At 48.6% G+C, this 16,598-nt stretch overlaps 1 protein-coding gene across 6 annotated transcripts in view; it reads left to right on the forward strand.

The window, feature by feature from the left end:
• The window catches only part of CDC42BPA (CDC42 binding protein kinase alpha), a 324,002-nt gene that overhangs the window by 210,678 nt on the left and 96,726 nt on the right, over positions 1-16,598 (forward strand). For all 6 annotated transcript variants that reach the window (XM_075595475.1, XM_075595480.1, XM_075595478.1 and 3 more), the window contains exons 8-11: positions 676-924; positions 2,680-2,759; positions 6,948-7,114; positions 13,818-13,940. In XM_075595475.1, coding sequence (XP_075451590.1) covers positions 676-924; positions 2,680-2,759; positions 6,948-7,114; positions 13,818-13,940 — 619 coding nt within the window. The remainder of the gene's footprint in view (positions 1-675; positions 925-2,679; positions 2,760-6,947; positions 7,115-13,817; positions 13,941-16,598) is intronic.

Genomic DNA, 16,598 nt, shown 5'->3' on the forward strand with positions numbered 1-16,598 from the left:
AAAGATATATTGTTGCCTTTATTATCTGTCAAGCTGATCGTCTTCCTGTCTGGATAAGTAGTCTGTGGACATTATTTGTGATCACTCGATAGGTGCTTTCAATGCGACAAGAGTGACTTCTGGAGACATCTTATGTTTTTTTAAATTGCACATATGTTTGTGTCATGTTTTTGTCAAGTTGTATTATGTATTTGGTTTGGGGGGGGGACATCACCTTTGCATTTTTCGTTGAGAGTTTAACTTGAGCTTTGGGGTAGCGTTTGAATCGATTTTTCTGTATGGATGACATTTTTGAACGTCCACCTGGCGTTTTAGGTTTGTGAGAGTGCTACGATTGTCTTCTCCTCTTGTTCTTCTTTCTCTTGGTTTTCCCGTGAGAGAGCGGGCGCCATATTCTGTGGTGTCTTTCTTTCCCCATATGTTTACTTTCATCTCATGAGTTCTTAACCATGTCTCGTAATATCACTCCACCCTATTCCAGTTTGCCTGCATGGTTATACTCTGCGCTCATGGTCGCCACAGCTGAAGACAGAGCTGTAACTTCTCTGGTAAAAGTTCTCAGAGCTTGAAAGATTGTATCAGTGTTTGACTTGTTTAATGTTTGCTTCGTAGCTGAAATTGATTAGCTGTGAAATCATTTCCATTAATCCCATCCTTTTATTTTATTTTTTGAAGGAGAGGTTCCAGTTTCCTACTCAGTTAGCAGATGTCTCAGAAAATGCCAAGGACCTCGTTCGAAGGCTCATATGCAGCCGGGAGCATCGTCTTGGCCAGAACGGGATAGAAGACTTTAAGAATCACCCGTTCTTTGTCGGCATTGACTGGGATAACATACGTAACTGTGAAGCACCTTACATCCCCGAAGTCAGCAGTCCGACCGATACATCAAACTTTGATGTTGATGATGACTGTTTGAAAAACTGTGTAAGTTCATATCAATCAATCCTACGTTCTCTATTCCAGAGCTCCCTCAGTCTCCGGGAGTAATCCACCGGACAGGTTTTCAGGGCAACACATAGCTAGGAGAGTTTATTCTAAGTGATTATTAATAGGAAAAAAGGGAAGTAGCGCCAACCAAATACCCAATAAGCGATATAATAAACAGATACAATAAAAGAAAAAGAAATCTTTAAAAAGAAATAATGTACTTAGATTCCAGGAAGGTAATTTCAATTCCTCCAGAAAAAGCAGACAAAGAAGAAAAAAAGTCCTCCAGCGCGTGGATTCAAGTTATCATCGCCGCCTGTCTGCAGTGCGGGCGCGTGGTCTGAGGCAGCGGGGCCTTAGTGGATAGATAAGAGCCTTGCTCTGAGGTAGTTATGAATAACAGGCTAGCTTTATTTAAGTTGTTTTTTTATCTTAATGCTAACATTTATTGTAATGTTTAGAAGCTTCTACTGGTTCAAATATGCTGGGCAATTAATATCCCAAATCTCCACCAATTGCAGTAGTTTGTGAATGTTCTAGCGGTCAAAGCAATAATTCTGCCCCTTCCCCTCCCCCACGTCCCCCAAAACATGCCTGGTCCCCAATCTCCAAAGAATCCCAAGTTCCTGAGAGATTTTAGTTTTTCTGTGTCAGTGTGACATACACAACAATGGCGGCATGGTAACAATTAGATGGTTCCCAATGACGTTGCAAATTTCTGTTGGCCGCCATTTTGTTTCCACCGGGCAAGTATTCATGTTAGTGGCTCAGGGGGACCCCATGTTCAGATTCAAAAATACAGTATATCAAAATCATCCCCCTGTCCCCGCCCCCAAAACAAATGAATGCCAAGAAGCGAGGACTGCTGCGTTAATAAATCCGTGTGGAAGCAGCAAAGAGGAAACGTTGAGGCTTGTGCAGTGAGGCCTTGAATAGAACTGGAGTGAGAAACATGACCTGTCTGAGAGGCAATGGCGTGACCGTCAGAAGCCCAGAGAAAAGCGAGGCACTTTATTTTCTGCTCCATCTCTTATTTACAGAACGTTTTACCAGGGAGTAACACATTGAGCGTTACCTCTCGTTTTCAACTATGTCCTGGGCACGGAGTTATGATGACAGTACTTGGATGCGTAAGGGCTCGATTACACCAGCGCACTACAATGCATGCGTGCGCGCGCGCATCTGTGACGTCACATTTGCAACGTCGCAGAGCGACATGTGCACAAGCACATTCTTCTCCGCGCGCTACTGCAGGGGAGATGAGGCTGAAATCTGTTTTTTGATTGGACGGCTGCGTCACGTGACGTGGCCGTCGCAACCAGAATACAAATTTCAAAAACTCTTCAATTGTCGCCGGCATTGCGCTAGCAAGCGGCGTGACAGTCGCGGTAGCTATATGCGCTTTGCTGGGAAGCATACTATTTGTTTTGGCGCTGCGTGGCGTCGCTCCGGCCGACGCCGCACGCGGTTTTTGTATAATCACGGCCTAAATGAACAGTGCAACGCTGTTGTGTCTTCGTTCCCCCGTATTATACGCGATGGGGCAGTGTTATTTCATTGTAAAATGTCATTTAAAATAAGTTCCCAAGCTGAATTTGATTTATTTTTTTTGCTCTACAGTAAAATCTGTGGCTGTTCATATCTGCCAGGCGCGGTATCACGCCGCGCAGAATTGTACTGTTGGAACACGAAATAAATGGCATCGACTAACCTTCATATTTTTTTTTAAAGTGTACATTGTCCCTTTTTTAGGAGACTATGCCCCCGCCAACTAATACGGCGTTTTCTGGTCACCACCTTCCATTTGTTGGATTTACGTACACAAGTAACTGGTAAGAATCCTCTGTTTTATATGTATATTCCATGTTCGTTCTTTGAGGACCATGTGAGGTGCAATTAAAACGCAGTTGAATAAATGTTGGACCACCGAACAGATGGGACAAAGGTAGAGGGGGTTTTACATGGCCGATTGCTTTCTTTTTTGGGCACCCTCATCATTTATTTCATAACGCGCCAGCAGCACAGTACAATGGCGTGTGAAGACAAAACAATAACGTGACAACATACACATAGGGGTTGCCAGGTGTCCAGTATGAACCGGACTGTGCTGTTTTTTTAGACACTGTCCAGTAAAAAATTAGAGGTGATACCGGACATGTATGTGTATACCGATATTACCTCTCTGGGCGTGTATGTGTATACCGGTATTACCTCTCTGGGCGTGTATGTGTATACCGGTATTACCTCTCTGGGCGTGTATGTGTATACCGGTATTACCTCTCTGGGCGTGTATGTGTATATCGGTATTACCTCTCTGGGCGTGTATGTGTATACCGGTATTACCTCTCTGGGCGTGTATGTGTATACCGGTATTACCTCTCTGGGCGTGTATGTGTATACCGGTATTACCTCTCTGGACATGTATGTGTTTACCGGTATTACCTCTCTGGACATGTACTGTATGTGTATACCGGTACTACCTCTCTGGACATGTATGTGTTTATCGGTATTACCTCTCTGGACATGTATGTGTTTACCGGTATTACCTCTCTGGACATGTACTGTATTTGTATACCGGTACTACCTCTCTGGACATGTATGTGTATACCGGTATTACCTCTCTGGACATGTACTGTATGTGTATACCGGTATTACCTCTCTGGACATGTATGTGTATACCGGTATTACATCTATGGGCGTGTATGTGTATACCGGTATTACCTCTCTGGACATGTATGTGTATACCGGTATTACCTCTCTGGACATGTATGTGTGTACCGGTATTACCTCTGGACATGTACTGTATGTGTATACCGGTATTACCTCTCTGGACATGTATGTGTATACCGGTATTACCTCTCTAGACATGTATGTGTATACCGGTATTACCTCTCTGGACATTTATGTGTATACCGGTTTTACCTCTCTGGACATGTATGTGTATACCGGTATTACCTCTCTGGACATGTATGTGTATACCGGTATTACCTCCCTGGACGTGTATGTGTATACCGGTATTACCTCCCTGGACGTGTATGTGTATACCGGTATTACCTCTCTGGGCGTGTATGTGTATACCGGTATTACCTCTCTGGGCGTGTATGTGTATACCGGTATTACCTCTCTGGGCATGTATGTGTATACCGGTATTACCTCTCTGGGCGTGTATGTGTATACCGGTATTACCTCTCTGGGCGTGTGTGTGTATACTGGTATTACCTCTCTGGGCGTGTGTGTGTATACCGGTATTACCTCTCTGGGCGTGTATGTGTATACCGGTATTTCCTCTCTGGGCGTATATGTGTATACCGGTATTACCTCTCTGGGCGTGTATGTGTATACCGGTATTACCTCTCTGGGCGTGTATGTGTATACCGGTATTACCACTCTGGGCGTGTATGTGTATACCGGTATTACCTCTCTGGGCGTGTATGTGTATACCGGTATTACCTCTCTGGACGTGTATGTGTATACCGGTATTATCTCTCTGGACGTGTATGTGTATACCGGTATTACCTCTCTGGGCGTGTATGTGTATACCGGTGTTACCTCTCTGGGCGTGTATGTGTATACCGGTGTTACCTCTCTGGGCGTGTATGTGTATACCGGTATTACCTCTCTGGGCGTGTACGTGTATACCGGTATTACCTCTCTGGGCGTGTACGTGTATACCGGTATTACCTCTCTGGGCGTGTACGTGTATACCGGTATTACCTCTCTGGGCGTGTACGTGTATACCGGTATTACCTCTCTGGGGGTGTATGTGTATACCGGTATTACCTCTCTGGGTGTGTATGTGTATACCGGTATTACCTCTCTGGACGTGTGTGTGTATACCGGTATTACCTCTCTGGGCGTGTGTGTGTATACCGGTATTACCTCTCTGGGCGTGTGTGTGTATACCGGTATTACCTCTCTGGGCGTGTATGTGTATACCGGTATTACCTCTCTGGGCGTGTATGTGTATACCGGTATTACCTCTCTGGGCGTGTATGTGTATACCGGTATTACCTCTCTGGGCGTGTATGTGTATACCGGTATTACCTCTCTGGGCGTGTGTGTGTATACCGGTATTACCTCTCTGGGCGTGTGTGTGTATACCGGTATTACCTCTCTGGGCGTGTATGTGTATACCGGTATTACCTCTCTGGGTGTGTATGTGTATACCGGTATTACCTCTCTGGGCGTGTATGTGTATACCGGTATTACCTCTCTGGGCGTGTACGTGTATACCGGTATTACCTCTCTGGGCGTGTACGTGTATACCGGTATTACCTCTCTGGGCGTGTATGTGTATACCGGTATTACCTCTCTGGGCGTGTACGTGTATACCGGTATTACCTCTCTGGGGGTGTATGTGTATACCGGTATTACCTCTCTGGGTGTGTATGTGTATACCGGTATTACCTCTCTGGACGTGTATGTGTATACCGGTATTACCTCTCTGGGCGTGTGTGTGTATACCGGTATTACTTCTCTGGGTGTGTATGTGTATACCGGTATTACCTCTCTGGGTGTGTATGTGTATACCGCTATTACCTCTCTGGGCGTGTACGTGTATACTGGTATTACCTCTCTGAGCGTGTATGTGTTTACCGGTATTACCTCTCTGTGCGTGTATGTGTATACCGGTATTACCTCTCTGTGCGTGTATGTGTATACCGGTATTACCTCTCTGGGCGTGTATGTGTATACCGGTATTACCTCTCTGGGCGTGTATGTGTATACCGGTATTACCTCTCTGGGCGTGTACGTGTATGCCGGTATTACCTCTCTGTGCGTGTATGTGTATACCGGTATTACCTCTCTGTGCGTGTATGTGTATACCGGTATTACCTCTCTGGGCGTGTATGTGTATACCGGTATTACCTCTCTGGACGTGTATGTGTATACCGGTATTACCTCTCTGGACGTGTATGTGTATACCGGTGTTACCTCTCTGGGCGTGTATGTGTATACCGGTGTTACCGCTCTGACGTAGTGACCTGACGGCTTGGGGGCGTGGCTTTCCCCGAGCAGGGCTGTTGCTAGTGGCCTGGACAGTTTCCGGCATCCTGATTGGCTGCTGGGTGATGCAGCCAATCAGGAGGAGGTGTCAGGAGCCAGGGGGTGGGGCCAAGGTGGAGGAAATATCATGGAGCAGAGAAAGGTGAGTCTTTGAGTTGATGTATGGAGAGTCTTTGTATTTGCTCGTGTGTTTTTCTGATGTGGGTGGGGGAGAAAATGAGGTGTGGGGGGATGTGTGTGTGTCAGGGGATGGGGAGTGAGAGACTGAACGTATGTAATTTATAAATGATCAGACAGTTACGTCACTTTTTCTAAATTTCACTCCTAAGTTTGCACCAATTTGCCCCATTTCATATATTTTATTTCGTAAAAAGAAATCTGGGCGGGGGCGCTCCAAAATGTTCTATTTGAACTTCAGCGGGTTCTATTCAACACTTGAGTCTAATCATTTGAAGACGGCAGTAAACACAGTACTGTAATGTAAGATGTAAAGCTGAGGAGGCGAGGTATTGAGGCAATGGTCGTGTTCATCTTGCGTCGTTTGAACGCATCCAAGTCATTTACTCCCGTTTTTGCCCCATGGATATCGGTTTGAGATTTGGAGATTGACAGGAGTTAGGGAGCAGTTACACGATGCACATTATAGGAGATGTCAAATTATGTCATATTTTCACTATTTGCTGTCACCAAATTATCATCCAGTTTTGAAATGGTGTAAATCTCCCTGGCCACTTTTTTTTAAAAAACACTTTACGTACAAACTGAAAATGGCCCAACGAGTTACAACACAATGTTTGTTTATTGATGCACCATCCCCTTGATGATAATTTGGCTTTTTTGGCATTCCGTCACAGGCACTGCAGGTTCGCATCCATTCTACAGGCCACATGTTGCCCATCACTAGGTTGGACACTGGTGATGAATCTCAGAATGAGAATGTGTTTCACATACTGTATGACCTACTGAAGAACCACTGAAAGCTTGTTCTTGTTGGTTACTGTGCCTTCCTTCAGTGTACTTTCGGATCGAAGCTCCCTAAGAAACGCGTCTGGGACCTCCAGTACCGACATGGATGCCAACGTGCAACGAACTTTGGAGGACAGCTTGGCAACAGAAGCTTACGAGAGGAGAATAAGGCGCCTTGAACAGGAGAAGCTGGAACTTAGCAGAAAGCTTCAAGGTAAAAACAGTATATGTTAATCATCTAAGGAAGAAGTTCTGCTGGTTTGTAGTAGAAACTCCACCTTACCCGCTGCAGCAACATCCATGGTCGTGCTAGTGATTCAGACCGATGCCTGGTCAGCATCCCTGCACATGATTTGAGCATAAGAGGGCAGCTAAGGGCAAAATCCATTACTTGAACCTTCACATTATTACACCTGTGGGTTCGGATTAAAAGGATTTTTCACTGCACTATTCTGCACTTTATTTTCAAATCACTGGATCTGCAAGGTTTATACCCTTCGGGCATCTCACTATAAAAAATAGCGCGATTAGACATTCCCGTCCTCTAATTAAACTCACCCGATTGGCTGGAAATTGGCCGACCGCGGAGGTCTGAAATCCAGAGACCCCGTTAGTTGTGGAGATATTAAGGGCAGTAGCCAATAGACGTAACATGGCCACTGGGTCACATTTTCTCCGGCGGCCAATCGTTTCTTTGTAATGACACCAGCGCCCATATAACTTCTTATTCACGTTACTCGCAGTTGGAACGCTCCATCTCTGGAACAAGGAGGAAATGGTGGTGGGACCACTGTCCATTGCTCTCGGGGGGACCCCCAGTCCAAATGAATAAATAGATATTTTGCTGGAATTGCTGCTTTAAATAAGTGTCAAGTTTCAGGTGACCACGTTTGCAAACTACCTTTGAAAACTGATTTTTTTTTTTAATTTTTTTTTTTAAATGGCAGTTTTTTCCCCACTTTTTTATACAAGTGTACAGTATATATATATATATATATATATATATATATATATATATATATATATATATATATATATATATATATATATATATATAAAAAAGTATACATTACCGCATAGCAGCAAAAAGGGAGCCAGCACTCAGGTGAATGAAAATAAATGTATTAAATACAGCACATAACTCCTATATATATATATATATATATATATATATATATATATATATATATATATATATATATATATATATATATATATATATATATATATATATATATATATATATATATATATATATATATATATATATATATCTTATACTATATTAGTGAAAGCACTGTATGTTTGCCTGCCTGCCTGCCTGCATGCATGCCTGCCTGCTGGATGTCCGGTGTCCCTAGCGGCAATCTCATTGGTCCCTTGGCCCGCCCGCCCCCGCACACCTCTCATTGGCCTCACACACTCACACCACCCCCTTGGCCCGCCCCCCACACCTCTCATTGGCCTGAGGCGGAGTGACGGGCCAAAGGTCCAAAAAAATAAATAAAACACACACACACACACACACACACACACACACACACACACACACACACACACACACACACACACCTCTCTCCCCTCTCCAAATCACCTTTTCCCCCTCCCCAGCGGCATCACCTCTTCCCCCTCCCCAGCGGCATCACCTCTTCCCCCTCCCCAGCGGCATCACCTCTTCCCCCTCCCCAGCGGCATCACCTCTTCCCCCTCCCCAGCGGCATCACCTCTTCCCCCTCCCCAGCGGCATCACCTCTTCCCCCTCCCCAGCGGCATCACCTCTTCCCCCTCCCCAGCGGCATCACCTCTCCCCCTCCCCAGCGGCATCACCTCTCCCCGCTCCAAATCACCTCTCCCCGCTCCAAATCACCTCTCCCCGCTCCAAATCACCTCTCCCCCCTCCCCGCTCCAAATCACCTCGCTTCCCGCAGCTGCCACGCGGCGCGTAAGATGGCGGACCCCCTTCCTCCCTCGCGGCGCCGAGTCAGACGGTGGCGGCGCCCGGAAGTACAGGTAGGTGTCGCTCCCCACCTCCGGCGCCAAACGGAACTGAGAAAGGGCGCATCAACTGAGGTGTGTGTGTGTGTGTGTGTGTGTGTGTGTGTGTGTGTGTGTGTGTCACTGTCCACTGCCCCCCCCTCCTATCCACTGCCCCCCCCTCCTGTCCACTGCCCCCCCCTCCTGTCCACTGCGTCCCCCCTCCTGTCCACTGCGTCCCCCCTCCTGTCCACTGCCCCCCCCTCCTGTCCACTGCCCCCCCCTCCTGTCCACTGCCCCCCCTCCTGTCCACTGCCCCCCCCTCCTGTCCACTGCCCCCCCCTCCTGTCCACTGCCCCCCCCTCCTGTCCACTGCCCCCCCTCCTGTCCACTGCCCCCCCCTCCTGTCCACTGCCCCCCCCTCCTGTCCACTGCCCCCCCTCCTGTCCACTGCCCCCCCCTCCTGTCCACTGCCCCCCCCCCTCCTGTCCACTGCCCCCTCCCTCCTGTCCACTGCCCCCCCCTCCTGTCCATTGCCCCCCCCCCTCCTGTCCACTGCCCCCCCCTCCTGTCCACTGCCCCCCCCCTCCTGTCCACTGCCCCCCCCCTCCTGTCCACTGCCCCCCCCTCCTGTCCACTGCCCCCCCCTCCTGTCCACTGCCCCCCCCTCCTGTCCACTGCCCCCCCCCCCTCCTGTCCACTGCCCCCCCCCCTCCTGTCCACTGCCCCCCCCCCTCCTGTCCACTGCCCCCCCCCCTCCTGTCCACTGCCCCCCCCCTCCTGTCCACTGCCCCCCCCCCTCCTGTCCACTGCCCCCCCCCTCCTGTCCACTGCCCCCTCCCTCCTGTCCACTGCCCCCCCCCTCCTGTCCACTGCCCCCCCCCTCCTGTCCACTGCCCCCCCCCCTCCTGTCCACTGCAGGAAATGCAGGGGGAGGAATCCATGCCTTTGAGGCGCCCCCCCCCTCCCTTTGACGCCCCCCCCCCTCCCTTTGACGCCCCCCCCTCCCTTTGACGCCCCCCCCCCCTCCCTTTGACGCCCCCCCCCCCCTCCCTTTGACGCCCCCCCCCCCTCCCTTTGACGCCCCCCCCTCTCCCTTTGACGCCCCCCCCTCTCCCTTTGACGCCCCCCCCCCCTCCCTTTGACGCCCCCCCCCTCCCTTTGACGCCCCCCCCCTCCCTTTGACGCCCCCCCCTCCCTTTGACGCCCCCCCTCCCTTTGACGCCCCCCCCCTCCCTTTGACGCCCCCCCCCCTCCCTTTGACGCCCCCCCCCTCCCTTTGACGCCCCCCTCCCTTTGACGCCCCCCCCCTCCCTTTGACGCCCCCCCCCCTCCCTTTGACGCCCCCCCTCCCTTTGACGCCCCCCCCCTCCCTTTGACGCCCCCCCCCCCTCCCTTTGACGCCCCCCCCCTCCCTTTGACGCCCCCCCCTCCCTTTGACGCCCCCCCCCTCCCTTTGACGCCCCCCCTGCCTTTGACGCCCCCCCTGCCTTTGACGCCCCGCGCGCACACACTGACTGACTGACGCGCACACAAAGCCTGACTGACGCACGCACACACTGACTGAGGCACACACTGACTGTGTGTGCGTCAGTCAGTCTGTGTGTGTTTGTGTTTCTGCCTCAGACTCACTGACGCGCGAGCAAACACACAGTGACTGACGCACACACGCTACATGAAGCTGTAAATTAGGGAGGGAGGGAGGGGGGGGACTGGATTGATGTGAATGGGGGACAAACAGAGAGAGGGGGGAGGAGAGAGAGGAACGGGAACATTACATCCCGGGCAACGCCGGGTCTCTCAGCTAGTATATATATATATATAACACAAAACAAGCAGTCAGCACTCTAATGTTGGGCAAAAGGCAGTTGCTAGTCCCATAGGAATCCACATAGCATATGAACCAGCCCAAAGACCAGTAAAGAGACAGCAACCAGCAAGGAGTAATCCAAAATAAACTGTATTGAAGCAAACAGTTACACGAAAGCCAACGTTTCGGTCTCACAGGGAGACCTTCCTCAGGGCCGTGCAAACACCAAACTAACAGTGACCATACTTATATACCCACACCCCAAGTGCAAAAAGATAAAACTTAACCAATCACCAACAACCTGTCATTAAACACATGTTAAGCAGCTGAGTAACCAATACCTGGACCAGGAAGGAGCCATCTGGATCCACGAGCAGAGGAAATCAATCTCGTGATCAAGGCAGCCTGCTCTGATGTCCGCGACTTACGTCCTAAATCCACGAGCAGGGGGAATCCATCTCGTGATCAGGGCAGCCTGCTCTGATGTCCGCAACTTGCGACCGGTGTCGGGAGCTGCAGCGCGTCACCTGACTAGCCTGCGCGACATAGGGCAAAGAGTGAGCCGGGGAGCCAATGGGGACCAGCATTGCGCACTGTCAAAGCACACAGAACCCGTATGGAGTAACCCTGGCAACCTAGGACGCCAGCACACAGTCCGCGCAGGCGCAGGCGCAGTAGTAGACACTGTTGGAAAGGGCGACGCTGCACCCACGGCACCAACACAAGGCAGACATACATACACAGAAGCCTGTGGTTAAACTAATGTTAAATAAAGCCACTATATACAGTAATAAAGGTACCAGGAGCCCCAGCTGCACCAAACATAATAAATAATGACAATAAAGAAGCCATGGGAGTGACAATGTGCAAGGGAAGTGAAGCTATGGAAGAACAGTGACCACACACACAAAAAAATATAAAAAACATGATCAAACACCAAAGCAAGCAATATTCAATATGCAAGGTATAGTAAGCAATTTACAAAAAACAGCCCAGTCTTAACTCTTCGTTCAGTCCACCTGGTGCCAAGGTACGTAGTTCATAAATGAGTCTGGCCTCCTGTTGTAGCAAGATCTTACCCCTGTCCCCACCACGCGTAGGAACAGGGACCTGAAGCGTTGCCAGAGAATGTCTCTGTTCTTTAAAGTGTCTCGCGACGGGGAGACATTTAAGGTCCATGTCATCACCACCACTCACTAGGGCTTTCCTAATTTCCTAATTGGCCATCCGCTCTTTCAACATCCTCACAGTTTTACCAATATACAGGAGTCCACAAGGGCATCTGATGTAATACACAACAAATTTAGAATCGCAATTAAGTGCCTGTTGAATTTTGATAGGAATGCCACTGTGGGGGTGATTGTAACTTGGGCCCAATTTCATGAACTGGCAGTTTGTGCAGCCATGACAACGATATGAGCCTGGTTTCTTGACCAGCCAGGTTTTAGAAGTGGCATATTTCTCTATGGGATCAGGAACCACCGTTATTCTGTTTTCGTCGTGGCCCTAGTATTGGGGATATGGTGACAGGATCTGATCCCATAGAGAAATATGTCACTTCTAAAACCTGGCTGGCCAAGAAACTGCCAGTTCATGAAATTGGGCCCAAGTTACAATCACCCCCACAGTGGCATTCCTATCAAAATTCAACAGGCACTTAATTGCGATTCTAAATTCGTTGTGTATTACATCAGATGCCCTTGTGGACTCCTGTATATTGGTAAAACTGTGAGGATGTTGAAAGAGCGGATGGCCAATTAGGAAATTAGGAAAGCCCTAGTGAGTGGTGGTGATGACATGGACCTTAAATGTCTCCCCGTCGCGAGACACTTTAAAGAACAGAGACATTCTCTGGCAACGCTTAGATGCATGCCTATCCTTCAGGTCCCTGTTCCTACGCGTGGTGGGGACAGGGGTAAGATCTTGCTACAACAGGAGGCCAGACTCATTTTTGAACTACGTACCTTGGCACCAGGTGGACTGAACGAAGAGTTAAGACTGGGCTGTTTTTTGTAAATTGCTTACTATACCTTGCATATTGAATATTGCTTGCTTTGGTGTTTGATCATGTTTTTTATATTTTTTTGTGTGTGTGGTCACTATTCTTCCATAGCTTCACTTCCCTTGCACATTGTCACTCCCATGGCTTCTTTATTGTCATTATTTATTATGTTTGGTGCAGCTGGGGCTCCTGGTACCTTTATTACTGTATATAGTGGCTTTATTTAACATTAGTTTAACCACAGGCTTCTGTGTATGTATGTCTGCCTTGTGTTGGTGCCGTGGGTGCAGCGTCGCCCTTTCCAACAGTGTCTACTACTGCGCCGACTGTGTGCTGGCGTCCTAGGTTGCCAGGGTTACTCCATACGGGTTCTGTGTGCTTTGACAGTGCGCAATGCTGTTCCCCATTGGTTCCCTGGCTCACTCTTTGCCCTATGACGCGCAGGCTGGTCAGGTGACGCGCTGCAGCTCCCGACACCGGTCGCAAGTTGCGGACATCAGAGCAGGCTACCCTGATCACGAGATGGATTCCCCCTGGTCGTGGATTTAGGACGTAAGTCGCGGACGTCAGAGCAGGCTGCCTTGATCACGAGATTGATTTCCTCTGCTCGTGGATCCAGATGGCTCCTTCCTGGTCCAGGTATTGGTTACTCAGCTGCTTAACATGTGTTTAATGACAGGTTGTTGGTGATTGGTTAAGTTTTATCTTTTTTCACTTGGGGTGTGGGTATATAAGTATGGTCACTGTTAGTTTGGTGTTTGCACGGCCCTGAGGAGACCGAAACGTTGACTTTCGTGTAACTGTTTGCTTCAATACAGTTTATTTTGGATTACTCCTTGCTGGTTGCTGTCTCTTTACTGGTCTTTGGGCTGGTTCATATGATATATATATATATATATGTAAAAGCATTTAATTTTAGACCTACCAAAACTTACCCCATTAAAGACGGTCATCGGGGAGTCATCAACATTTCAATCTTGTTATTTTGAGTGTAATTTTCAAGTTACCATTGCCTATCAGTGTATCATCAGTGTATTATCGGCGTAACCCTATTGGTGGTGTATGTAGGTTGGAGAACATGTCCCTTTCTGTTTTTGCGCTGACCGCTTCTCATCTTGTTCTCTTGGACAGAATCCACGCAGACGGTGCAGGCGCTCCAGTATTCCACTGTGGACGGCCCTGTCACGGTGAACAAAGATTTGGAAATAACAAGTTTGAAGGAAGAAATCGATAGGCTGAAAGCCCAGGTTACAGGTGAGACCGCGTTTTCAAATTTTTCATTTCTAAAAGAAGATATATATATTTTTTCTCCCAAACATAAAAAGGGTTACACAATATTTCGATTTGCCACTCTGCTTTGCTTTCCATGCCGATATCTTCATTTTGCAATGGTGGCTGACTGTTTTCAGTAGCAATAATAGATAATGAGAATGAAATGTTGTTGCTTTTGTGGTTTATTACTTACTCGCTGAAAGTACCGGGCGTTGCTCGTGAATTGTAAGAAACCCAAAAATACTGAGATTCATAAATCTATATCTATATTTTTGAAACCGTTGTACTGTATGTCCGTGTCTAGGGGCAATCTGATTGGTCTGTCACTCAGCCTCTGGCCAATCAGATTGCTCCGTGGCCGCCCCCCTCTAATTGGCTTGCTTCTGTGGCCTTGACCGGCCCTCCTCCTCCTCGCACCGCCGCCAGGCCACTCTCTTCTTTTCCCTCTCCCTCCTGTTCTGTCTCCCGCTGAGTCCCCCTGCCCCCCGGGTATCACTCCCCCCCCACTGCCCCGTGTTGGTCCCCACTCCCTTTCCCCGGTGCCCCCCTGTCACCTGCATGTTGCACGTGTGCTCCCGATCCGTCCAGCGGCCTGGCGGTGCATGCACGCGCGGCTGCTCCCGCTCCTCGTGCAGCTCACTGTCCTCCCGACGCCGTCTCGCGCATGCTCCTGGGCGCCATGCGCTGCATGCTCTGCCCCCCACGCCCGGGACCGCGGCTGCTCCCGCTCCTCGGGCGGCTCACCGTCCTCCCGAAGCCGGCTCGCGCACACTCCGGGTCGCACGGCGGCCTGCGCCGCCCCCCACGCCCGGGACCGACCGGCCGGAGCGCCCGGATTGGAGAGAGGCGCCTTCTGTACCGGTGTGAGCTCGGAGAATGGACGGAGGGGACTGGTGTCCCCCAGTGGGGGGGGGGGCGAGGCTGCGGCATCCTCACTGCAGTTGGTTTTGGTGCCCGAGGACATGTCTCACAGTGTGTGTGTGTGTGTGCGTGTCTCACAGTGTGTGTGTATGCGTCTCACAGTGTGTGTGTCTGTCACTGTGTGTGTGTCTGTCACTGTGTGTCACAGTATGCGTGTGTCACAGTGTGTGTGTCACAGTATGTGTGTCACAGTATGTGTGTGTTTGTGTCACAGTATGTGTGTGTGTGTGTCTGTGTGTGTCTCACTGTGTGTGTGTCTCACTGTGTGTGTGTGTCACAGTGTGTGTGTGTGTCAGTGTGTGTGTCACAGTGTGTGTGTGTGTGTGTCATTGTGTGTCTGTGTGTGTGTGTGTGTGTCTGTGTGTGTGTGTGTGTGTGTGTCTGTGTGTGTGTGTGTGTGTGTGTCTCACTGTGTGTGTGTGTGTGTGTCTCACTGTGTGTGTGCGTGTGTGTTTCACTGTGTGCTGTGCAGGGGGGGGGGACAGAGCTGCCCGGGGGGGGGGGGGGGGGAGGACTGGAGCTGCGCAGGGGGGTTGGAGGCGGAGAGGGACGTGGAGAGAGGAGGGAGCAGAAGGTTTTGGTCCCGGGCAGCGCCGGGTCTCTCAGCTAGTGGATAATTAAATGTTGGTTTCTTAATGGAAAACTATTATGTGTTTTTAATGTAATGCTGTTGGGTAGACAATATATATATTATTTTTTTTAAACATACACATTTTTTCCAGCTCCCACTTTGTAGCATCCAACATAAAGTTGACCAATTTCAGTCCAGCTACTTACAATCCTGCTGAATTTGGTTAAAATCAGTGCAGTTTTAAAAGATTCAGGCCGCCATCAAAATGGCATCCAATAATTGTATCCAAAAATAAACAAAAACCTGCTCCTTGATCTCAGGAACCATCATGGAAAAATGTGATTAAGATATCTTAAGAGGTGTCCAAATGCATAGCGAACAGAAAACAACTTTCCAAAATATATAGTGGGTGCACTGGCTCTCAAGCACCCATCACAAAGGATGTTCTCATAACTCATGTCAGGCTTCATTACACACACACACACTGTACATCTCCAAACATGTGTCATCTCTCCTGGTGGTTACAGAAGACCCCTTAAAAATTGCATTCTCTCTTTGTTAACCATTTATAAAATATACCAACAGCTGAATTATTTTATTGAGATATCAATATGTATTAAAGCTGCAGTTCAAGCTGCCGTTTAAAAAAAAAAAAAAAAAAAAAAATATATATATATATATATATATATATATATATATTATTTTTCCCATTCAATATGTGCATCAATACAATCTGCACACTGACAAGTGATTAGCTAAGCTCCAAATCGATCTGTTCTCCTGTAATCAATCGCCTGCTCCGGGTTATTTAATTCAGTTCTTGCACAGCATTCTGGGCAATGTAGTTCCTGGAATATGACTGGGCAGTTACTAGATACAATTGGTGCACTGCTAGAGAGAGGGCGGGTCTCAGAGCCAGAGCCTATCAGAAGGGGAAGGGGGCTGTCACTTTGGAAATGCTTCCTACATTAGTAACATTAAAAATGTCTTTAAAACATTATTATTTTTTCTTAACGCTACAAGTATTTTCTCACAGTACAGAACTGATTTATTTAAAAAAACACCCATGTAGGATATTGCTTGAACTGCTGCTTTAACATTATCGGTCAGAGGAAAACGTTCAGATTGACGCACAGATGTTCAAAATA

The sequence above is a fragment of the Ascaphus truei genome, chromosome 4 (assembly GCF_040206685.1).
Source record: "Ascaphus truei isolate aAscTru1 chromosome 4, aAscTru1.hap1, whole genome shotgun sequence".
In the NCBI taxonomy this organism is placed as follows: domain Eukaryota; kingdom Metazoa; phylum Chordata; class Amphibia; order Anura; family Ascaphidae; genus Ascaphus; species Ascaphus truei.